At 43.9% G+C, this 25,956-nt stretch overlaps 2 protein-coding genes across 4 annotated transcripts; both read right to left on the bottom strand.

Moving 5' to 3' along the window:
• Positions 1-208: 208 nt before the first annotated feature.
• Positions 209-22,436, bottom strand: ppp1r13bb (protein phosphatase 1, regulatory subunit 13Bb). Of its 2 annotated transcripts, none has more exons than XM_079180165.1 (18): positions 22,094-22,436; positions 21,669-21,841; positions 15,625-15,772; positions 14,707-14,826; positions 13,497-13,567; positions 10,246-10,347; positions 8,715-8,889; positions 8,357-8,556; positions 8,072-8,236; positions 7,705-7,897; positions 5,037-5,170; positions 4,426-4,885; positions 3,250-4,001; positions 3,020-3,172; positions 2,794-2,927; positions 2,559-2,725; positions 2,216-2,415; positions 209-1,889 (listed from the first exon to the last, which is right to left on the bottom strand). In XM_079180165.1, the coding sequence occupies exons 2-18, from the start codon at positions 21,675-21,677 to the stop codon at positions 1,848-1,850; spliced, it is 3,225 nt and encodes a 1,074-aa protein (XP_079036291.1). In that variant the 5' UTR covers positions 21,678-21,841; positions 22,094-22,436; the 3' UTR covers positions 209-1,847. The 2 variants fall into 2 exon arrangements, with proteins under 2 accessions (XP_079036291.1, XP_079036292.1); XM_079180166.1 differs by having other exon boundaries at positions 3,035-3,172.
• A 1,396-nt stretch (positions 22,437-23,832) lies between these two features.
• Positions 23,833-25,731, bottom strand: LOC306711453 (adenosine 5'-monophosphoramidase HINT3-like). Of its 2 annotated transcripts, none has more exons than XM_079180412.1 (5): positions 25,600-25,731; positions 25,406-25,523; positions 25,000-25,069; positions 24,799-24,925; positions 23,833-24,431 (listed from the first exon to the last, which is right to left on the bottom strand). In XM_079180412.1, exons 1-5 carry the CDS (start codon positions 25,684-25,686, stop codon positions 24,384-24,386), a joined length of 450 nt encoding a protein of 149 aa, XP_079036538.1. In that variant the 5' UTR covers positions 25,687-25,731; the 3' UTR covers positions 23,833-24,383. The 2 variants fall into 2 exon arrangements, with proteins under 2 accessions (XP_079036538.1, XP_079036539.1); XM_079180413.1 differs by having other exon boundaries at positions 25,023-25,069.
• Positions 25,732-25,956: the final 225 nt, after the last annotated feature.

Genomic DNA, 25,956 nt, shown 5'->3' with positions numbered 1-25,956 from the left:
CTCGAGGCTCAGAACAAGTTGATGGACTCTAGATGTTCAATGACGTGATAACACATGTTATGAGTGTTACTGGAATGGTGAATACCTGAAAGAGGGGCGGCTGGAGGAACAGAACTGGGAGAAGGTTATGATGTCTGAGGTAGATTTACATTTCAGACATAATAAACCTTCTCTTCATCCATCAATCATTTTTTTGCCCGTCGCTGAGAGAGATTTTTTCCAATTTTGTACTGTGTTTTTGTTTAGTACGCCGCTCAAATGAAGGTGATGTTTGTAGAGATAAAAATAGAAATATGATCACTAGTTTAGTGGTGGAACAGTGTCAGCAGCACCATGGTGGTCCTGAGATTAAGTGTTTCAAGTGGGGTTTGTCACAGCCACAGAAAAATACCTGCAGCATTAGATGTCCAGAGACATGCTCAGCAGCTGGTGGAACAAAATAACTAGGTTATTGATATTGAGTGTTAACTTCTAATGTGGTAAACAAAGTTTGTATTATGGTTTGGCTGATGATTTCAGTGGTTTTGAGGCACAGTGTCTGGACTTCATTCAGTATTTGCAATTCCTGGTCTTGCTATGTTGTCAAGTTAAACGTGAAATCTAATCAGGTGCCAGAAGTCAGAAAAAATGAATGAATGAATCTTTGATGTGAGGACCAACTTAATGTAAATGTTTGAAATGACTATACAGACTGTTAAGGACTTGAAATTAGCAAGAATGTCCCAATAACACCATCAAGAACGAGCTGTGGAGCCTCACCACTGTGGAATTTAAAACAACTTGTTTTTGCCAAATCCCTAAATACCCAAATTAAGATATATTTGACATTTGTACCTTTTTAGACACACTCTTAGTCACAGCTTCTCAATCAACCTTTTTTTTGGTAAAGCAAAATACTGTTTGTTGATTATTTCCATCACAGTATCTTTCGGAAACTGCAGCATTCGTTCAGATCACTAAACATACAGACTCAGTATTTTTCACACAGCTTAATAGATCTTGAAATCCCATAAAACAGAAACATCTGGATTACCCTGCATCCAGATTCTGAACAGATGACACTGAATGAAAAAAAACAAGTCTCAAAATGATGTTCATGACAATGTGACAATCTATATTCATCTTTGCTTTAATACGTTTGATTTGTTCGGACTGGCCCGTGTAGTTAATACTCAACAACATTTTCCTTTCTGAATCATGACGATATCTAGAAGGAACTACTGATTGGAGGGTAATTGTTCAAATCTATATTCATCTTTGGTGGTTAGACAGCGAAATCAAACACAGAGCACATTTTTCTGTGTTTGTTTGTTTTTCGTGCAAGGGGATCAAATTCAAAGTCAATTTCACAACAATCGTCGTCGTCTCACCACGAGGGCTGATCGTTCCAGTCCCCATTTAGTGTCATGCAACCAGTGCCACCACAGAACTCACGGCGGGAGAAGTGTGAACACTGCAAGAAATACTGAGACGCGGGTTAGTGTTTTATTCTTCGAGTCGATGTCGGATACAGAGCGGACACGGAATCGGGGTGAATCATGTCGGGACGATGACGGAGCAATAGGTTGAAAGGTGGGAGGAGAGAGAGAGAGAGAGCGGGATCAGGATGGAGTGGTTTAAGAGCCTTTGGAGTGCTTGTGTATGTGTGTGTGCTTCTGTAAATATGTGTGTTGAGACTTTGGTGGCCATTGCTTCAGAGAAAAAAAAGAGGATTTTGTGAGAAGCACAAGGCCGGGGGGGGGGGGGGGGGGGGGTTATGGCCACGGGGGGGGAAGACAGAGCACCAGGCCCCATTGTTCTCTGCTCTTGGTTTTGTTCCTAGTTCAGCTGGTCAGTGGAGTGAGACACTATGCCAGGGAGCGCTGACGAGGCTTGATCCGAGGATAGAGCTGCAAAGAACACAAACAGGAGAGATGGTTAACGTGACGTTTGCTGGTATGTACTTGACACTGATCTCTCTCTCTCTCTCTCTCTCTCTCTCTCTCTCTCTCTCTCATTTGTCAGAATCCTTTTAAATTTAACAGAATACCAACAACAACCAATGGCATCTAAGCATATGAAAGTCAAATAACCAATTCAAACATATCAAAATAGTTGGCAATTAGTTTGCTGCCCGTCAAATAAACCACTACTGACTTCAGCTCTTCAGTCAATAATAAGGATAAACAAACAAGACACTGGAGAAATGTGACAGTTAATATATTTAGTTGTTTACCCCCAGCAGGTTGCGGGGCACGTAGCCCTCGTTGTCCTCAAGCTGCGCCCACCACCACTCCGTTTCGCTGTCGTCCTGTCGTCGCAGAATGGTGATGGCGTCCCCCTCGCCGAATGCCAGCTCGTCCTGGTTCTGAACTTTGTAATCCCACAGAGCGTACACGGTCCCCTTGTTCATTACACCCATCTTCTCTTGAACACCTGCAGTAGAATGTCCAAAAACAGGCTGTCAATATCACACCAGTATCTTTACAGACAAACCCATCTTAAAATGTTAAAACCAACACTAAGATGCATTACAGTACCGGGGCCCATTTGCTACGTGTTGATGGCTTGTTTCTCACCGTATAGAAACTGGGAGCACTGGATGTAACCCTCTTCCATTTCCTCGCATTTATCTGCAGCAGTCTCCACATCACTGATGGTGCTGGCAAAGATGGCCGCCCCCGACTCCACCAACACCTTGCAGAGATGAACGCTGTTGCAGGAGGCAGCGCAGTGGAGCGGAGTCCTGTTCAGACAAACAGGAAAATAAACATAATGTACAACCTGAACTACATTTCTTTAGTCATCACTCACCATCCATCACTGTCTGCAGCGTTGACGTTCACCCCAAAATCCAGCAGGAACTTGACTATGTGGTGGTGTCCTGCACACACTGCGTTGTGCAGAGGTGTGATGCCCTCGTCATTGGCAGTGCTCGGATTTTCCACCTGAGGGAAAAAAAGAAAGAAAGACCCAGATGAAAAGATGAGTGCTTGTCCCCAAATGCGTGCAATTGCAAATAAATCAAAAGTATACTCACACAGTCGTGACATACCTCATAGATGATCCTCTGGACGAGGTCAAACTCTCCCTCCAACGAGGCGTCCAGCAGGAGGGCCAGAGGGTTGAACTTCACCCTGAAGCCGTGTCCGGTGCGCTCAGAGTTCGGCTTCTTCAGGTTTGTGCGCTTGTCCTGTGAACAGAAAGGAGACGTTAGTTTGTTTATTTGAAATCTCTCCTTAAATACTGTTATGTAGGCGTATCTCTCACCAGGAGCTGCGAGACCCCTGTGCCGCTCTCCTCTGGAGTGGTCACCTCCGGCACGGGGCTGGGCAGCGACGCCTCAGAGCCTCCCATGTTGTTATTGTTGTCGTCCTCTGCGTCCTCAGGATCCAGCTCTGGTGGCGAGGGCAGCGGCTCGTTGTCGTTGGGGTCCGTAGATGGAGGTGGAGCCTCGGAGCCCGGCTCCTCCGCCCCTGGTGGCGGTGGCTCAGAGTGGAGGTTACCGTTGTCTGAGTCGCCTCCCAGATATGCGGGAGGATTAGCTGGCTGATAAAATGGCGTTCCGTTACCCGCACCGGTGCCACCTCCTGATCCGCCGACTCCATTTCCCTCTATGCCTCCCGCTAGAGTGTTGAATCTCTGGTAGAGCAGTTTCTGGATGTTGGGTCCGCTGGGGCCCTCCGGTTCTGTGATGGAGCTGCGCTTCTTGAGCGGTCTCGGAGCGTTGGCCAGCTTTTTGCGGAGCACCTCGAGATCGGCGTCACTTTGGTAGCGCAGCGGGGAGTGCACCATGGGCGTGAGCTTAGTGGGGCTGAGTGGTCGGGGGATGTTCTCCACACTGGGAGGAGGCGCTGAGGGCTCCGGGTGGTGCTGGAAGAAATCGTGATCGTCAAATTCTCCGTCCAAAGCGTCCTCACCCCCCGGGTGGCCTTGGAGCAACGGGAAGGCCCCTCCGGCCTGGACGAAAGGGAGAGGCGAGGGGGGAGTCGAGCTGGAGGGGAGGACAGGCTTCCCATATACTAGAGAGGAACAGAGAGAGTGGGATTATCATTGATTCACCTGCCAAAAACGTATCGATGGGTTAGATAGTCTGCAGTCTAAAATGTCAAACATTTACATAACATACATGTTAGACTACCGATCTGACTTACAGCTACTTTTAGGTAATTTTACTTTTAGGTAATTTTACTAGGGATGCACCGATCCGGCTTTCTTAATGCCGATACATATACAGATACTGATCTACGATCAGTTTTTAATTAATTAGCAGATTGCCTCACTGCGTGGAAGAGACTGGGATTATTCTTTTATGTGTAAGGCAACGTCAGGCTTGACTTAAAACATTGTTTTCTTAATTTCTGTCGAAGAAGACAAAACTGGATCTAGTAGCAAGTAGCAGCAATATTGAAAGAGACACAACATCTCTCCAAACCCAGCTCTTACCTGCTTTGAGAGCAGGCTTGAGTGGCTGGCTCTTTGGCGCTGCCTGCTGGAGGTACATGTGATAGATGGAGCTGGAGTTCATGGTGGGGGGGCCCTTTCGGGGCGACTGAGGCCGCGATCCTCTGTCTGGGATAAAGGGGCGTACCGCCACAGCGGGCGGGGGGTCCAGTCGCTCGCTCAGCCCGGGAGGGAACAGCGGCGCATTGGGCTGGTAGGTGGGACTTGGCGGCACCGAGATCCGCTGCTGGATCTGCTGGGAGGACGAGCCTGTGGAGGGGGGGACGCGGGGCCAAGCAGGAGCCGGCGGGTTTGGGAGCGGGCGAGGAGGAGGAAGAGGAGGCACGTCCTTGCGCCGCTCCAAGGAGCTGGCCGAGTTTGCGTGGATGAGGTGGGAGCCATAGGGAGGCGGCTGGGGCTTGGATATGGCAGGGGAGGACACAGCCATTTTGGAGTCAAGCACCTGGGAAGAAGCAATGGGAACAAATTATTTCTTGCAGAGACATTAGAACTAATGACAGTTCATCTCTAGCACAATCTCACATAAAACATTTTTCTTATAGACGTGATTAATAGCTACAGACTCTGGACGGATGAGAAGAAAGAGGACGAACCTTTTCTGCACTCGGAGTGACGGGGGAGCCTGAGGTAGGGCTCTTGCCCTGAGTATCGGCCCCTGAGTCTCGTCTCTCAGGAGGCTTTAGAGATGTGTTGGTCTTGCCTAAAGTAGGCCAACCTGTATCATTAGCTGGGGAACAAACAGGACACAGTAAGTGTGTTGCAAAAGAGCAACAAGTGATTGAGGTGGTATGAGAAACGACTCAGGGTAGTGACAAAGCATATCCACCAGAGGTAGGTCTAAATGGTAACGTTTGAAATATGTAACTTTGTGCGATTAACCACATAAAGTGGAATATGAGTATTTCAAGAACACATATCTGTACCATTTTGACCTAGGACTGGTATTTAACGGAGGGTTCAGGATTTTGAGAAGCCCATCCTATTAACCAGACACCATTAAGAGACATTTAAAAACACACTGATTGTTGCCAATTGCTCTGTCGTAAAGGGAAAAGTTTGATGTACCATTTACTTGTAACACTGGTAATACACACACACCTTGGCCGTAAAATAAGAACTTTCCCACAGACAGAAATCTTCTACAAGGTGACTTTTCGGGGGGAAATGTTTATATTTTTACAAAGTGTCTGTATTTCTTGCACAAAGGATTTGCAAGTTGTCCTACTTTCTTCTTAAAGTTAAGTTGATCAAAAACAGCACACACTACATGTTGCAAGAGGAACTGTTGATCAATAGGAAGAAAATCCTGAGCCTTCACTTCAAAGCAATGATGGCGATGAATGGATCTGCATTAGTGTTTTGCTACTGCGTACTTGTATTTTGCTTCTTTTTCTTTTTTCTTTAGTAACATTTGGTAAAGAGTAACTAAAGATTCAAGGACTGCAAGTACTGTTTGTCTCCAAGACAAAAATATATGTAAAGTATAAAAAGGATGCAAGTATAGGTTGAAAAGAAAGAAGATAGAAAAAGAAGACACAACAAAACAACGGCGATAGTTGTGACACAATTAATATTACAATAACCGACTCTTTACAGACCCCAAAAAAGTCTCAAAAGTTAATTATGGCTTTTCAGATTTCCAATATTCTTTTTAGTACCGAAGGGAACTTTAAATAAACAAACAATAAAGTAGATCTACATTAATGGGACCGATTGGGAAATCTGTTTAAGAAGCAGCTTCCAGTCTTTTCTTAGATTAATTACAGTAATTATGAAGCAGTTCTACCGACACTACAGGAGTCTAAAAGGAAACAGCTTGAACTGGGTCTCAGCTGGAGTCAATCCGATGACATTTTAACATGCACAAGTTAACTTCCTTGTGCATGTTAAGTGTTTGACAACTAAAGTGATTCTCACAGCTCGGTTGTCGTGTGAATGTGGAGCGATGGTTGAGGTTAGGCAGGCTGGGGGATGTTATAAAGTTAGAACAAAGCCCAAATATCTTGTGCGTGTATATTTTACGAGGCACTCGACTCATTGAACCTTCTCAGAAGTGCACCAACGCAGACGGGGATCGGCGGTGCTCTGTCAGTGACACTTTCCTCTTACGAGGCTTTATGTCAGCTACGATTAAGAGCGTCACATTTCTGCAGATGGCAGCAAAGTGTTTCAAGATGGCACCCCACACTACTCTGACGTCATTAGCCAATCAACAGAGGAAACACTCCGAATGAAAAGTCAACATTTGCTCTCGCCAGTTTAGAGAAAGAACTGGCTCAACGCTGCACTGGCAGGAGAGCTTAAGGATGCCAAACAAGGATGCTTCCATTAGTCGGCCATTGTTCATGTTAAGCAGGCACAGATGCTCGTCTCCTCCTCAGATTCCCCAGCTGTGCATGTGAGCTGGTGGAGAAAATCTGCTCCATTACCTTTACAGTGAGTTTGTTTTGCGGAGTGCAGAAACATCGATCGGTGATGACACCGTAGGAGGCTCGAGGCGGGATTGGGCAGAGCTTATTTTGATCATCTTTAATTCGTCGCCAATCAAACCGACTATGATATTAGTCAGTGCACGAGGGAGAAGGTTCAGTAGGTGCCATCCCTCGTTAATGCAGCGCTGTGCACTCACGGGACGTGCCGTCAGAGCCAGTGGAGGCTCCGGTGCCCGGGTGTGATTCTGGAGGGGCCGGGGGTACCGGGTCCACAACGATGTCTAAATCAGACACCTTCCAAGGGCCGGGAGGCTTGCGCACACCGTCTGCCCCAGGAAGAGTTGCCCACCACCCCCACCCCAACACCCAGTGAGACAGAAAGACAGCACAAAGAAAAAAAGGACAGCACCGACACATGAGAGAGGAGGAGAGGAGAGGGAACCACAGTGTACACAACACAGGTAGAGAGAGAGGTTAGAGAGGAAGGAAAAATGAAATCAAGTGCAGACAGAGAATTAAACGGAGAAGTCAGGTAGGAAGAAAACTAATTTCAGACATGCAGGATGTGTTAAAAGTGTAGTAAAGCTTCTGGGACGACATGTATCCAAATCTACTCTGTAACTGAATCCAGACACTATCCTCTCTTCTGCTTCGTCTAACTGGCCGTGACCATGTTCCTGCTTTCTTAATGAGGGCACAAAAAAATACAAGAAACTTTAAATCTTCATTGAAAACATATAATGCATCACCTGGTTTCCACTGCTACAGTTGTGTTTTAAAGTGAAATGCATTCTGCACTGCAATTGTCATTTTATGGGTTTCAACCAACCTGACTTGGTGCGGCCGTGGTTGGCCTGGTTATTAACACCCAGAGTCTGAGGCTTCAGGGGATCAGCGGGTATGGTGTAGCCTCCTTCCTGTCGACCCGGTACAGGAACCTGGATGTAGGGCCCAACAGCAGCAACACGGCCCAGAGTACCAGCAGCTGGCTGGGGAGAGGGAGGCCCGTTGGCTTTGTTGAGCTATAAGAGTCAGAAAAGATTCAAATATCAGGAGAGGTATATAATATATGACACGAGTCAGTAGAAATGATTTCTTAAAGTAAATAGTTTTCCTCATAGAGGGGGCTTTTGTCAGAAGCATTTCCACCAAAAAGAGTCTGAATGAGGAGAAGTGTTGAGCGCTCTTAGTCTTACAGGAAGGTTTTCTTTTTGACGTGCCTCAGCTTTTTTCTTGTAGAGGCGTTCCCGCAGCTCGCTGATGCGCTTGTCCATGAGCGTCACCTCCATGTTGCGTTTGTTGAGAAGATCCTTTTGTTGCTTCAGCTTGCTGTTTTGCTCCTGGTTCAGCTTGTTCCGGATCTGTGCGGACGCAAACGCACGTATAGATTCACTACGACAATAGATACCGCCGTCACTGTCGCCAGGGGTAAAGCAAACACAGTCGAACATAAAAAAAGCACTTATTTCTACTACTAGTACCTGAAGCTCCTGGTAGAGTTTACGGAGCTCCAAGGCAGCAGTGCCGGATACTTGGCCCCCCAGGGCGGTCTGTATGCCGTTGAGTTTTCCCCTCCGCAGGTCCTCCAGCTGGAGGCTGAGCTGCTCAACCCTCAGCACTGCTGACTGTAACTCGACCTGCTTCTCCTGGAACAGGCCGCTGACTTGCTCAATCTCTGCCGCTGGATGAGAGGAATAAAGAAACCACATCATTTGTAACCTACGTGTCTTTCAAATTAGCGAGTTAGCTCAATCTTTCTTCCTAGCTCTAGATGTGACTAGATTTAAATATACAACTGCATGGGTTAGTAAATGATGTATATTCTGAAGGTATACATACACAGGTTGCCGTTGATGACCTTGCTGTAGTCCACCTGGCCTCTCATCGCCCGAATCTTCTTGAGCTTTGCCTCCTGGCTGTCCACGCGCTCCTTCAGCTTCTGCAGCTTCTCGCTCTCAGAAACGGTTTGCTGCTGACGACGCTCCTGCTGCTTCAGGTAGCGCAAACGTTGCTCCTTCAGAGGACCAGACAAGAGACGGACGTTTCATAGGCGACGGGAAAACAAACAATGTGCAAAAACGGACGTCATACTGCATCCAACAGAGCGAGCCGTCTCAATGCTAAAACCAGCAAAGCGCCACACAAAAGCTTACAAGATATCTCCGTGGCAGACGTACCCTGAAACTAGGCTAAATCGCTCTACTGTATGCACTAAATGAAATGCTGTGCTGTGTCAAGGCTGTCTGAAGTAAGGGTCAGATGACTTCATCTCTCCGTCCAACTGAGAACTGCTCCAGTTCAGGTCCTAAAATAGGAAATGACAGCCCCAGGTTTCCAAATGACTGCAGGGCTTCATGTGGGCCTACTTCTGAGACACCACAACAAAAGGCAATAAATAAGTCTGTCTGCGGGTCTACAGCGTGGGCTTCATCGTGCATGACTGGTCTTGACTGATCGGCACACCACAAGCGCGGCGGTCAGACTTGAGTTGGTGCACTGGTAGACTGGTTGACTGGTTGACTGGTTGACTGGTTGACTGGTTGTGTGAAGGTTCTTATTTCCTCCCACTGCAAGATGACAGCTCCTTTTTGTAACCGATGTGAGAACAGTAGCGTCCTCGGTCTTCAAAATCATGCATAATCTACACGCTTGAGTAAACACAGCAATGTTTGTGCATGAGTTTCAATAAAGATGGTATGAAGTATGAATTCTGACAAACTGGACAGTCCTAGCACAGTGACTCATTCTGCCTCCCATCTCATTTGTTACATAACGGTTTGCCCCAGTTTAAGGTCATGGTGGGCCTCTTTGGATCACAGTGGTGCAACAGGAGTTCATCTTCTCTTTAAAGAGGCTGTGTGCTGAACTTGCTTGGCCTTGAAACTAACGCCCAGTTCTGTGTCTCAGACTTACAGGTCAGAATATCGGACATCTTACCGATCACCTCAGTACGCGACGCAAAATGTGAAAGATGGCGCGCTTTGATTGGTCGGGCTTCAGCGAATAGTCTGCCATGTCTCTCGGCCAAGTTACTGCAAAAGTGATTGTCTCGTCTTAGTCATCTAACGCAGAAAACATCTTGAATGGCAAACATATTTTGTGGGCTAATCCCAGCATGGGAACATAGCATTTAGGCCCAAGGAATGGCACATTTTCTGACATCATTTTTCACATAATTCTGAGGCAGTGCTTCAGATTTAACAATTTAAATCAGGAAGATACTGCAGTTTGTGGTGAGCCTCTTCGTGTAGCGGACAGCGTGCCCTCTAATGTTCCCCAGTAGGAATATTAAGAAGCATATTTCCAATGAAAGAACAATGTTCAGCGGGATGATTCATATTCAGATAAAATAACGAAGACAAGGCCTTACCTTTGCGACGAGCATCTGCTGCTGAGCCTCGATTTGCTGCTGCTGCCGCGTGGCCATCTCCTGCAGCTCTGACAGCGTGAGCTCCACGCGCTGATTCCCCACCTACACACACACACACACACACACACACACACACACAATAATCGGTCAACAACACACTGAAATCTGAACATGGACTGATGACACATAAAGGCTTGCAAACATTTCAAACAGTAAATGCTTGTTGAGGGCTTCTATAATATTAAAACACCACTGAAGGTTTGCATTCATGAGGATAAAAAACTATTTAAATGTCAATTTTGTTCAATAAGCTAGCTCTTCCACAAGTCAGAACAACAACATTTAGAAGCTGTGAGCTAAAGCTAGAAGGTGAACAGTTATATTTCAGTACCGAAAACATCTAAAAGGTATTTGGGAGAACATGAGATCCCATGTAGTGTCATGAATCTTTGTGACATTTATGGAACGGATACTTGATGAAATAGCACTTTTAAAGACAAATATGCAGTCAATAAGTGCATAAAAATGAGCTAAAAACGTTACATAAGAATAAAGAAACAAGTGACGCAAAAGGCCTTTTGCAGAAATGGTTTTAAAAGATTTCTGATTTCAGCAGCCAGAGGCTCAAACACAGCAGAGTTCAGCTCTCTGGCTTTTCTGTTGATCGACTAATCCTTTCAGCTGGAACTGTAGCGAGAAAAGACACTACGCAACTAATACATATAAAAAGGTATAGGGTTTATATATATAATGTAAACCAAGCTAGTAGACGTAAGAGTAGAACTGGCTTTACTAGAGATTCACCTCCATAAACATTTTCAATGAAATACTCAGTTTTTCCCCAAACTATCGTTCTACAGACTTCTGAACTTCCTAAAAGCAGCTGCTGCCGTCAACACACCGGCAGACTGCTCTTCAATAACACAGCACCCTGAGAGGGAGTACAGTCCTCTAAACCGAAATACTGACACACTGAAGTGCTCCAAGTCTTTGCCTTTAGGAAGTGTGTTCAAAGAGGAGACGACGCAGGAAAGAACGGTGGTTCAGAAAGGGAGCTTCTTAAAAAAAGGTGAGATCGGTGAGAGGCATGGAGAGGATGAAGACAAACAGATAATAGAATTAAATCCACACAAGAATATTGCATGCACTGCTCTCACTCGAGTAGAACAGGCAGACATTTTGTGACTCGTGTTGTCTGAATAAAACATGCTTCTTTTTGGGAACAATTTGACTTTAGCGATACGCGTCGTGCATCATCTCGTCTCTTAAAAAGACAATTTGGCACGGACACCGCGTTAGCTTTGTCCGTGTGACTCACACAGTGTTTTCCTACCTGGCATTTAGATACGAGTGTGTCTGGGAAGATTCAGAGGGGGGGGGGGGGGGATGACTCAATCGAACTCGAGATGTAGAAAGCGAGGGAAGCCACTGGCACACACACACACACATGCACGCTCAAATGCACTGAGGCAACTGCATCGGTGAGGATTCACCCGAGGGAGAAACAGACACACACGCCCTCAGACAGTGATGAAGAGGGAGTTGAAGAAACACCCAACTGAGCAGACCGGGAAGGAGAGCAGCCTCGGCCTCACTGATGCTCCGACTACTGTATAGATTAGTGCAGATCTGGAATGGAGAGCAATCCATGATTATGGCTCAAATGATCCTATTAATAAAAATAATCATCGGGATAATGTTCCAGAGTAAAAGAACAGAGTTATTCATGTTCTGAAGAGCAAAGAACTTTGTAAGAGCTGATTATTTGATTTGATCAACGGAAATAAAAACTCTACTCCTTTGATAATAGATTCATCTTGTCATTCATTTCTCAGTGTTTTTGAATTAGGAAATTGTGATTTTTAACTATTATCTGACGTTCTATAGACCAACTAATCATCTAATTGACATAAGCATATATAGAGATAGGAATATAATAATTATAGTTATTACTGATTAATATATTGATCAATTGATGTAGGTAAAAATTGAGAAAAGTTCTCCAATTGCTTTATTTGTTTGACCAAAAGTCCGAAAGCCAACACACAGTCAGTCAGCGGTGATGCATGGTGAAGAAAAGCAGCACGTTCTCACACTCGAGACGCTGGAATCAGAGAATCGTTGGTATTTCTGCTTTAAAAAACGATGTGCGATTGATTGCCAAAATAGCTGCAGATTCATTTTTTTTTTTTGTTGGCTTATCATTTCAGCTCTGTGCAAAGGAAATGAGAAGTCTCAATACTGCCAAGAAGCTGTCATCATCATCATCATCAAGTCTGGATGCTAAAATTGTGACTTTAAAAAAAAAAGTATTGAGAATGCGTGCGACGGTGGAAGCGTTCCCTTGAGGCCCCCTCTGCTCTTTACGAGGCAGCGTCGCTCTCAGAGGAGGATCAGCGCTGCGTGGTGGAGAGGAAGCCCCCCGGGGGGGTTTGGGCAGCAGCCCGTGGAAAAAGCCAAAGCAATGATCCTCTTAGGGCCCGTTATATCATCCGGCAGGCCGACTGATATAATCCTCTAAATCAGATATCAGGAAGAAACTCGGACACAACTGAGCCTCGGCACTTGGGAGGTTAAGCAGAGCCAACCGTGCAGCTGATAACATAGAACCGACAGTGCTTTGGTGGGGGTTTTATAGGTTAGTAGCATGATGCCGGCAGAGAGTTGAACAATCGCAGATTTCTAGATCTGTAAATATATATATATATATATATATTATCGTATGATACTTCCTCAGAGTCACAACTTGGAGGGTTTTCGGATAATAGCAGGAATAGCCTCTGGGTGCTCTTGTGCTACAATCTTTTTTTGAAAACAAAAAACAACAACCCCTCTACTTCCTGCTGCGCTGGATTCTTCCCTCCACCCTTGAGGTTGAATTAGTTACGATTCCTTGACCGCAACACTTTGCTTTTGTGAAATCTGGGACAGATGGTCGGAGAGAGAGAGAGAAAGGATGCCAGAGGCTGCTCTTTATCAGAGTCATTCGTATTTTCTAGAACACACATCCTAAAGCTATAGAGCTCAACATGCACAACAACGGGGACACCTGACGGGGAAATACTCTGTGGACACGGAGCATGTCTGTATCACCAGTGTCTGTGATGTTACCCTCAAACACTGGTGTACAAATGGCGTACAAATTGTGCAGCTACGCTGAGGGATCTCACGACGGCCTGTGGACCTGGTTCGTTCCGTAAAAGTACATTTTCTATTTTAACATAATTTAGATAAAACTAATGACGTCTCACCCCGTTCTCACTGTGCTTCTCTCCGGTGTTTCCACTTCTGCGACTTGTCTGATCCTGAGACTGCTGACTCCCTGCAAAAAAGAAACAGTCTCCATCACAAAGACAGGCAGGGCAGAGACACACACACACACACACACACAGATTCAGAGGCAACAACCGTTGTCAAGAATAGTTTCAAAATTCCCTGACATGATTGGTCATGACAGAAACATTTAAGAGCTAGGCCAGGCACTGCTGACTAAAGCCACCGAACTCAAACTCTTTTTGAAGAAATGCTTGATGGAAAGATGAGAGTAAATGATTAAAACATCACAGGAAGAGATTATAAAAAGAACCCCACTTCTGCTATTCTTCTAAAAAAAGAAATCACCAGATATCCTGACGGCACCTTTGCTGCAAAAATACACTTTCTTAGTCAGGTTCCACATTTAAATCAAATATGAATCAGATCAGGATCTCCCCAGAATGAGTTTGTTTCTCTGTACTTCCTTTATATGTCCACGCGTGTGCACACAGTATTAATGTGCCTCAGTGAGTATCTGATCATGTGCAGAGCAGGTCTCAGTGATTGATTTTAAGCTTGGATGCCTTTTACACCTGGATGTTTTCGTGGCTATACTCCACCCAAACACATGTGCAAAAAAAGATTCAAGTCATGCAGTGTGTGTGTGTGTGTGTGTGTGTGTGTGTGTGTGTGTGTGTGTGTGTGTGTGTGTGTGTGTGTGTGTGTGTGTGTGTGTGAAAATGGGGCAATGTTAGATTCCTTTGACATGCCCCGTCAAGCATCAATTAAATTTCATCAAACAACATTGACTGACAACAGAAGGGACGTACAGATGATTCAAAGCTCCATTCACAACGTCTATTGATGCATTATTTGCATGTTTAAACCTGCATATCTGCAGATAAAGACTTGGCAACTGTATCCCTATATATATACACACACACACTCATTCAGCAGTGGAGCACCGCTCATGTTTCACACAACTGAAGCACGAATCAAAAACCTCAATAGAAGCTCAGTTTGAACGTATAATAGTCTTTTGGTAAAGCCCTAAATACCAGCGTCCATAGCCGAGCAGCCAGCTGGAACAGGCGTCAGGTGTTGCCTTGACTTCTCCCTCCTCCCTCCTCCCTCCTCCATCCTCGTTAGAGACTCCACACAGAGCAGAAAAACCTCCCGACACGAGGAGACTGCGACAACACGCACCTTGATCACTGCTCTCCGTTGGTGAATCTTCGTGCCGGAGGAAGAACTTTACTTCTTGTTTCCGAGGCCCCCATTTCTGCAAGTGTTCATACATCATGTGTTCGAAGGGGATCGCTCGCTCTACAGAGACAGAAAAGTTAAGATTTGTCAAAACAGATTTGATCTAAATCGACCTTTGCGGTGCCATTAAATAAAATGTATTGTTATTACTTGATGGTGTCATGTGTCTGTGTGTTGTTTTCAGAATGAAATCAACATGAAATAAAAGTGATGATATCCCTACAATATCTGGGACCACTGAGATTGATGAATAACTACTTTTTACATTTCAAGAGGACAGCACTCTGTGGGCATCGAGCGACAAAGAGTCGGAGACAAAGACAGAGAGGTTTTAGGAGGTTTCGGGGGCAGACGGCTGCATTGTGAGGCGCCAGCCGAACACGGTTGCGTAACGTGGGTTAATAAAGCCGTTTGGCTGGGATGTTGTTTTCAACAGGGGAGTGGCCCCTCAGCAAAAAAATGCTGATAACACCGGGTGTGTCAGCACGACTGTGGTGATGGGAGCGAAACGTTTGGACCGAGTAGAATCTGTTGTGACAGTGCTGTGGACTATACCAACACGCGTTATATTATTGTAGTGCGATAATAGCTTTATTCTCTTTGAGGGTGTGAAACTTCTGCCTTATCTACTACCTTATCTTCCTCCAGGATCTTCTGCTCACCAACTGAACTTTCTGTAATGAAGTTCTTGTTTTCACATTAATGAGGAAGGCTAAAGGCTACTGCTTCTTATAATTAAACTCTTGTGCCTGTAAAGTGAAGTGTCAAAGCTCGGTGATAATGCAGTTTCATGTTTCACGCATTACTGGCGACACCCACCCAAGAAAATAAGAGCTCGCTTTTTCGACCCCTTCTTACCGTTGCCTCTCCAGACCTCAGCCAGGTGGCAGCCGCTCTCGCCGGGCTCTTTGCAGAACTCGACGACATCGCGGCACGTCGTTTCGGGGGTGATGGGCACCTCGGTCACCGCCTGTTCTCCATCGCTGAGGTACACCGTCAATATCATCTGAAAGAGGAATACAGTGCAAGACATTAAAACACAGTGGCAGATTAAACTTAAAGATGGGATCACATGTGAATGTGCTCCGTTTGAAAATATGTCATTGTCTGATGTTGCGGTTAAAAGGACAAAGCCCAGTCTGCTGATGCGACATTTTGCTGCCCACCAGCACCGACTGTTAGTTTGAGCTGCTGGTGGACTCATGTCTGTGCCTGCCACGTTTCTGTTTACTATGATTACGGCCTGCCATCGCGTTGAAGACCGTTCAGCCTGGGAGGAAAGACATAGCAGCACAAGCCCCCACATGCTCCTGTACCTACTCCCACAACAGTAGAAGCTGTAGAGATAGCAGAGATAACACACTTTCTAAGTTCTCAAGAAACAACTTTTAGGACAAGTTGAGTCAATGGATGTCTGAGGAAACTATCCTAAATATCTCCTCGTAAATGTGAGCTGCTAAATGTAACAGATTGGAGCCGGAGGACACGATGAGGACTGAAATGAACCTCGTCCTAAATGCAGCATCTTCAAGCAATCAGCTGAGAGTGTTCAGAGGGCTGCAAGCGCTCGTTTGTACCTGCAGCTATCAGACAACAGGTCTACATCCTCAGCCGACTAGTAAGGGGACGAGGCAAAGTGACAGCAATGTATATGATATGACCTATATACGGATGTCCTTTGGACTCATCCATAAAGTACTGATTGTGATATAGGCATGACTTTTCTGTAAATCAACTCTAGGCCTAGTTGGTTGAATTTTGAGTTTGTATATTCAAAATAAACACTTTTCCGACATCAATCAATATGTAATGGGGATTTTATAGACTTAATAATGCAATTAATAAGTCAGCATATTTGACCCATATAGAGTTTACCTGCCACACTAATCCACCCGTGGTCAACTTGAGGGACGCTACCAATATAAACAGAGATAAATACACAGACGTAACTAATGGCTCCTACAGATGTAATTACATTTTCCTTTTAGACTAGTCAGCAGACAGACGCTTGATTTCTCACACACACACACACACACACACACACACACACACACACACACACACACACACACACACACACACACACACACACACACACACACACACACACACACACACACACACACACACACACACACACACACACACACACACTACATGTCCAATGTTACCCCTAAAAGGATGAAAGCAACAGAAATCCCCAAATCCAGATGCTCTAAGTTGATTAAAACATATCTAAGAAGATTGTGTGACTGCAAAGTATTGACTCTCTGGGTTAAATACATCTGTCAGGCATGTAGGATGTAAAATGTGTGGGGGGGGGGGGGACATCTAGTATGTGGATCGTATGATTAGTCAACATCTTGGTTGAATAAAGCCATAATAACTTCCTCTCAAGTGCTTTATACACAAATAAGAGAGAAATATAAGCCAGGAAACTCTGTTATGTTGAAGGATATTTTAATTACTTTGATGTTTCCATCTGCCTGGTTTCGACCAGTCCACATAATCTTTGACTTCTTTGCTACAATAATTCAATGAGGAAAAGCAAAACTCAAAAACACAGTGTCACAGCACATCTACGGTGTGTTTTTCCCCAACTGCCAGGTTTTCATTGTTTTCTGTGGCACAAGGCACTCTGGGGGGGGTTAAGGTGTGCCTTCCTGGTTCATGTGACAGGCCTCACTTTTTGAGTCATTCACGACAGATAAACAGGACTGTGAAGAGACCACTAATTAAAGTGCAGAGAGCCAGAATGGAGAATATGTCTACAGCAAAGCCAAGAGTTTGGAGGGATGTTCAAAATGGACGTAAAAGTTTGAAAAGAGAAGATTTTTATCTCGAGTTCAGCTGGAACCTGAGTTCCCTGTATTTCAGTAGTTTGCTTTTAACCTTTAGCTTTCACAGTTTGTGCTCATGGCACTACTATTTAAGGGCTCTGTTAACCTACTCTTGACATCTAGACACATACACAACACTTTGTTTCCATGTGGCTCAGTGTCAAACCATAGTCTACAACATCAAACCTAATCAATGAACCAAATCCTCCAACTAGGAATACATCAGACCCACCAAACACCATTTTACTTGATGTAACAGCTGCATTTCAGGTGTTTTACACATGAATCATTGAGTAGGTGCTCCGATGGAGTCCCATTGGTGCATAAATGTACGTGTGGCCTCGGGGTGCATTTGTAGCGCTACAATAATTGTCAGTGCACATCGTACGAAATCTAAGTTTAGTCACTGAGCTACGTATACATTATTACTCCGGGACTTTCTCCGAGACAAAGTGACTCACCCTTTAATATTGTGCAGCTGTGTGATTCATTGACATTTTCTGCAGCAGCCTAACTGAAACAGTATAATCACTTTGTGCTTGGGAGCCTCTGCAAATTTAACTCGGCTGATTATGAAGCTTAAGGCTCATATTTTTGCCAAACTCAGAAACTATGTATGATGAAAGGGTGCTGGAGCAACGCTGCCCATCCATCTATGACTTCATGTTGCTTCTTACAGTGTATTTAAAACCCACGACAGACTAGCAATGGATGTAATGTTTTGGGACCTGATCTACAAGAGCATTAACAGAAATAAATGTGGGGGGGGACAGAAAGAGTGTTGTAAGTAAGGGACTAGTTATGTCTACATTTTACTGATAATTACTTTGCTAATCCCTCAGGGACGTTGGAGAGCACCCAGCTGGATAATAAGACAACATACTACGGGACACAAAGCAGCCCAGCGAGGCATCAACAACAGCACTTTGAATACAGATTGAACTGATGCCACTATTTGAATTAGTTATGGTGGAAATATTGTGCATCCATATACTCACATTTATGTTTTACAATAGTGTTCAATGTAAGAAATACAACAGCTAAGAAAATGTCATGAACTATTGTAACAATATAAAAACAGTTCAATTCAACAGGACACGCAATTAACCAATCAGAGAACATAACTACGGTACAAATTTGTTCCGAAAAGCCCACACCGAATATCCTAAAATATACCGTAAAATCATAGCGTAGAAAAGAGAAACTCCAGTGATGCAGCTGACTGACCACTGGAGAAATACCAACCGCCCTCACTAAGTTGCGTCTGCCCATGGTCTTGGCTCTTTTGACCGCCCTCCGTTTCCTCCGGATCTCCTTCTTTGGTGGCCGGTGGTGCTCCTTTGCCCAAATGGGGTTTTCCTTGGAGAGGCTAACGAGGCTGCGTAGCACTATAGTCACAAACCTCTTCATCGTAGCACCGTCGCTCATGCGGGCATGCAACTTAATTATTTTACGCCATCCCGAGCAAAACCTCTGAAACCGACAGCGGTGCGCGCATTTGAAAACTGCTGCAGAGGAGACTTGGGAGGAAAAAAAAAAACACTTGCTGTATGTGTAATTCAGGGAGGGAGGTAGGGAGGGAGGGGGGGGGAGAGTGAGCTAGAGAGAAACAAACAGTAAGAGAGAGAGAGAGAGAGAGTGAGAGAGATGGGGGGGAGTCACAGGGTGGTGGAGGAGGGTGCCGATAAGTCCTTCTATTGGAAGATTGTCCTCTGGATGTGCCAGTAGCTGCAACACCAGCGACTCCCTGCTAATGAGAATACTTTGGCTGCAGCTGTGACTGGCAAGCAGGTCAGCGCACTGCCATGTAGAGGCAAGAAGGGGATCATCCTCGTACTGTATGTGGGCTGCTTGTATCTGGCTAGAAACATACAGTTTCTGAGATATCGTAATATGGCATAAGTGTGGTCATTTCCTGGCGTTAGACGCTGCATTACAATACGGCGACTGTTCGCGCTGTTACCCACGTAGTCGTTATATCCACAATGCTGATGATTATTTATCTGAAATCCCACGGTGTCAATATTTTGTGAAAGCACCAACAGTCAACCCTACATTATCATTAGCAGCATTATCAAGCTACAGTTGGCATCATGAGGAGATTGGGGCATTTATCATTTAACTCCTGAGAGGGAGAGAGAGGGATGCTTGGCTGGCCTGATCTCCAGTAAGATGATTCAAAGATGATTCCTATCAGAAATCCTGCCACTCATTTACTCACAGAGAGGAACCCACAATGAAGAAGAAAGATTGAGCGGAATATTGATTCCTGAGAGCTCAAACTTTGACTTAAAACTGCCAGCAACTTAAGACATTGCAATAAAAAAAAAAGATGCACTTACTCACACACACACGCACACAATGTTTTAGACCATAACAAAAAAACAAAAAAACTGGCTTTGCAATTACAGACTAATCTAGAAGAGCGTATACGTCTGGTAGGGTTAGGGTTTGATATTTCATATTTTTATAAGGATTTGCTTGTTGAAGACGAAGAGAAAATATGAATCTGGACAAAAGCATGAGAACGTATCAGGTTCTTCTGTTTAAAAAAGGACGAGTCCCTTTGTTTGAAAGCTAACTAATGTGCATGAGAGGTAGAATAATCAACTAATAACAGAGATCAAGCTGTTTTAAACAGGTGGGAGTTAAACAGTCATACATTAAACTTACGGTATTTTACTGATTAATAACAAGCGCTTCATCATATAACTATGACGGCTGGGCTGATGTCATTTAAAACCAGCACACCTCCAAAACACGTCAGTAAGATGCAATGTTTACATTTGCTGTAAGTCGAGCTCTGCCCGGCTCCACTGTGTGAGAGTAATGCTACTTGACAATCTACTCGGCTCAAAGGTTCCCCTTAACAACAGAGCATTAGTCGACGCAGCCACACAGACCTAGATCTGCCGCGGCCTCATTGGCTGCCGGAGTCACGCGAGACCCGAGTGCGGGGCTGCCTCCTCTGCTCCACTGGCTCTTTGACTCTGATAGCCTGTTGGTGCCACAGGGTGCAAACGTCTAACAGAGGCAACCGGCGCAGTCGATCCTGAGAACTCGACGGCTGCAGTGACTTCCGTGTACTCCTGAAAACTCTCTGAAGTTGTGTTGACAACAAACACAAATGTCACTGTGATGCACAAACGATCAGAAAGATGAATGGCCAGGAATCACTCCCATTTATGGCGACACCTTACGCTGAACCTACTGTAAACTTATCCTGCGTCTGAGTTCATGATCCCCCCCCCCCCTGAAGGCCAGAATGGCTGCGTTCACTTTTCCCACAATTCACCACTGCATTCTCAGCACAACAGATAACAAAAGAGGTCCCAACAAAGCAGGACTGCGATGGTGATACCATTCAGGTATTCTGTTCTTTGCGACACAGACCTTGATGAACAATAACACCAGGAAAAACAACAGAATGAAAACTACTACTACTCCTACTACTACGGTACCTACTGTTCTAGATATGTGAAATGAACCTGTCCTATTGTAATATACAGGAATAATTCTACACAAATTTGCAGGAAAACATACTCTATTATTTGTGCTCAAAGCAAACAGACTTCTGATACCACAATCATATGCCAAAAATATATAAGTCCTGCAACTAAGTCATGAGGCTGCAGATATAGCATACAATAGTCCACAGATAACGTAATAGTAGATTAAATAAAGCTTTTCCATTGTAGGAAGTGATCTCACTTATAGATTAGCTGGTGGGAAAGGCATACGGGCAGATATTAATCTTGTGAGCATTGTTAGTCTGAGTCAAACTGTGCTCTTCATCTATATTCTGTTATATTTTTAGCCTGAGGAACCTAATGACAATCCTTCACATTGTGAATGAAGACCCTTCCAAATATATCAGAGCCAGATTAAAAGCTAGTTGTAAAGCTATCCCTCTGGAGAGCATGATACCTGACGTGAACAGACTTGAGGATACTGTAAGCTACTACCCAATCAGTAGTTATTAAGGCACTGATGTTGAACATATAAATGCGTGAGTAAATTACATGTATTTATGACAGGGGAGCAGGGATTGTGTGCACTTACCGGCATCATATTGGCAGCTGCGGCAGGTTTAAAACCAGGGGTTCATCGGCAAGTCGACTGACGGCTCACCCGCTTATCCTCAATGGCACCACCGCAGTCACCTAAGTCCCACCTTTGCTATTTCTGGGCTCTGGTTTACTCCAATGTGACAACAGACTGGGCCTCAGTCCTCTCTGTGAAACCAAAACATTGGAGATATTTTCAGTGCTGTACAACTGAACATTGACAGGTGAAATAACACCGAACGTTATCAGCCTCAAACAGGGATTTAAAGGGCCCAGGCGTGGCTCTGTGCAGCTGCTGCTACAAACAAGCGATGGTTAGCCAGGCAGCTAGCTTCGCAGAGCAACGCTGAAGCGACTCATTACAAAAATTGCATTCAGTTATTTGATATTACTAAGTCATAACACATGGATTATACTCACAAATGTCAGAGGCAGTTCATTGTTTCGCGGAGTGAATCGTAGCTACGTTACTGCTAAAAGGTAGCTAGCCGAACCAGCTGTCAGCCAGCCAGCTAACGAGATCTCTACTACGGTGTTAGCTGTTAGCTGGTCTCACAGGCGGCTGAAGGACCGTGTGCAAGGCAATTTATCCGCTTTCGTCGGTCCTTTAGCTTGCATTGGGCTGCACATCGACAGGAGCTATATCGACGGAGATTGTTTTAAGCAGACAACAATGAATAAATCGCCTATCCGAACAGACTACCTCGTTTTTTTACGAAAGCAATTGGTCATAGTTAGCAGGCTAGCAGCGCTAGTTTGACGAAAAATACAAATAGCTGGAATCCAGTTGTTGACGGCGGGAGGGGAGGGGCGGGGCTTCACCGCAGCAGCGAGAGAGCGTCATGTCGACGTGAAAAAAAAAGTAAGAACATAATAAAATGTACAGAAAATATAAAATAAAGTGCACAAACGAACAGATAACAGTACTATAAACAAGTGAGATGTAAGTGTAATGTGAAAGTGTCAGGTGTATTTAAATAAGAAACATAGAAGGGAATGACGTAGAATGTCTAGAATCTAGTCAGGGTCCCAGGTTGTCAACGGCTGGTGTGATTAGAGGTTTCTCCAACTGACAACTGTTTCTCCAAAATCAAACAGAATACTCCTTATATTATACATAATGTAGCATCTATCTATCCAGACGTTGTTGACGGGGCCGTCATGATGTGCTGTTAGCATTATTGCAATTACTTTTTTTAACGTTTTTTACATTTTGTGCATTTAATGAACGACCTGTTAATTCAATATTTTATCTCAGACTTCTTAATGACATGCCAACAAGTTGTGCGTTCGTTCCAGATGAGTGAGATAGAAAAGCATCTGGTCTAAGAGATGATGTCATCTGTATGACAGCTTCTCCCAGACTCTGACATGGTGATGACAGACGTGATAGTTTTGGGCAACCTCTTCATCATTTTTTGACAAATTCATGATGACACGAGTCTTTGAATATTATTGTTTTTTCAATCTCAGTACTAACACACAATGACAACAGAGATACATTGATACTTTACAGAAGCTTTTAGGAACAATACAGATGTGCATATCTGTATGTACTGCAGTATGAAGATAGTGCAGTATTACAGCAGGATGATGTCAGTCTGAAATTAATCGTTCCTGTAAGTAATAAAAAAAGAGTGTCAGCTTGTGAAGCCCATTGGTACATGTTTACTCTTCATAAAACAAAAAAACAAGGGACACTAGGGACATCCAGTGGCTCACAGAAAGAACTGACACGGTTATTAAAATCAGCAATGCATCTTGAATCAGTGAATTTGAGATTTTTTTATCTTGTAGTATATTTTGAGAACAAAACAAAAACCTGCCAACAATCCCTTTGGAGATCTATGCACCCACTGGCAACTAACATGCTATCAGAAGCACTAATGGGTTATTGAGCAATAATAAGAGTAAATACTGACACTGAAGAAACCCTTTGAGTCATTGTTTTCTGAATTGAGGCCTATAGGACCTCCAGTATTCTCATGGTAATTTGTGTTCTCATAATTAATTCTGTGTTCTCCTTCCAAACAGTGTTGTTCAGACATTTGTGTATAGGTGCTGGCAGAGAAACAAAGAAGTACATTGGCCCCCTTTGTCTCCTGTGATTATTAAAGTAATCATCATTGTTGAAACCCATAAGACATTGTCAGAGATGATCCCATTATTTGGAGCTTTTATTAAAATCAAATATATAATTATATTCATATTTAAGACAGATTGTACCCCAGAGTATCAGTTGTGAAACAAATACTGTACATCAAAGGCATAAGGAGCTGTTTTAATTCATCCACTTCATATACACAAACAGACGTGTAAAAATAATCAAAAATGATTGTGCATCCCGATAAATACTGACTTAATATTGTAAAAACTACAAATAAAATCATTTCCCAACTGTATCAATATACGTGTTTTCAAGTTAGTCTTCAAGGTTTGAATTTAAATAAATAATACATAAACTAAAAGCTGTAATTATCTTTTCATTGCACAACATTATATTTGATAGGACTATAGGATCCATTATTAAAATATATTATTGGAAACGTTTTACAGTTTCCACTTAAAAAACAGAGCCTTTTTTCCCCACTTTTCCCCACAAATCACCAGACAGAGTGGATGAATAAACATCATTATAACTCATTAATATAAAAATGTCAAGTCAGGTAGTGAAGCGGGATGACCCATCAATATAAAAGAAGACTCTTCATCATTTCACTTTGCCGCGAGTCTTCAACTGAGAAAGCACTTTGTCGACCTGCAACAGAGCAAAACAAGGAACTTGTGCAGTATTCTCAATAGTGTAATTAGGTTTATACATAAATGTATAACATTTGTACAGTGTACAGGGAGGCTGGGGGAGGCCACCAAAACAATAACTTTGATTATACAATGGAATCAAAATAACAATAATTATAATTGTGTGCATTATAATTTTTTTTTTGTGTGTGTATACAATAAAGAATTAATTCTGCTTTTGTTTCCGGAAATGTCGCCACAGACACATCACTTGTTATACTGGTTATACTATTTGTTAGAAATTAAAAGCTAATTTAAATTTAAATACATTCACAATTTGAAGACAACAAAGAGGTTTTATTATTTGTACTGAGGATATGACTCACTGTGATGAACCAGTGAGTCTGGGGACCGTATCGTAGCTGCGACTTGAAGCTCATCTCGCTGGCTGGAGCCAGAGCGTGGAGGTGGAGGTGGGGAACGGATGAGAACGGAGGCACATGAAACCCCATCCTGCACAGAGACAACGCGGGTTTGAACATGCCATGAAAAACAAATTAAATAATTTAGAACAAAATCTAAAATACCTGACGTCATCCAGGTTGCTGACCTTAGTCTTCTTCAGTATACTCCATCCCATTTCTACCATCCGCTCCACTGTCAACAAACAAATCACATCAATATGGTCCCGCCATACATAGTATATTTACTATGCAAAATAATATAATAGTAAGTAGATAGTCCCATCCACAGTTTCAGTGTGTTTAGAGAAGAGTGCATACAAGTTCAGGTTATTCCTGTTCCACAGGACAGTTTCCTGTAATCACAGAGGATGGTTTGTGATGTCACTGTGATGTAATATAGCCTATTGTGACCTGTGGCACTGTTTCAAACAATGTGTGCAACATTTACCAGTTAATCAATTACAGGCTGCTGACTCATCTGTGTCTATTGAACTGCTAACAGACTGTCAAAGGTAAACATGTAAGTCACCCATGGGTATGTCGTCCCCCTGGAGACATTTGCAGTTGTCGATATGCGTCCTGGGAACAACGAGGTAATGATGTGTGGCGCCGGGCTGGATGTCACGAAAACAGAGCAGCTCGTCATCCTGTACAGAGGGAGGCAGAGGAAGAGGTTACTGTTGTTGAACTTCTTACACGTGAATGTAAGAAGTCGGTACTTACGCTCAGAAGGATTTCCGTGTCAGTGTGGTTGTTTGCTATTTGGCAGAAAGGACAGTCTTCGCTGCCAGAAGCGTCCTGAGTCTCCATTTGTGTTTAAAGATGTGTGAGATCATGACTGTATGGTTGGTACAGTCTGGGCGTGTCTGCGGCCAGGACAACTAGCCGCTAACAGAGCTCATCGATCGGTCCACTCATGTCACTTTACTAAACTCCCGAAAATGACTTGACAGACATCACATCAAGGAACCCATGTGTACATATCGTCTCTTTATACACCCATAGTTCACATGAAAACCTAAAATGGTTAATTAAAGGATTCGTTTTTGGGAAAGTGCTTATTCACTTTCGAGCCAAAAA

This window comes from Pholis gunnellus (assembly GCF_910591455.1).
Source record: "Pholis gunnellus genome assembly, chromosome: 19".
NCBI lineage: Eukaryota > Metazoa > Chordata > Actinopteri > Perciformes > Pholidae > Pholis > Pholis gunnellus.
The sequence above is the reverse complement of the archived record's forward strand: the minus strand, read 5'-3'. Positions and strand labels throughout refer to the sequence as shown.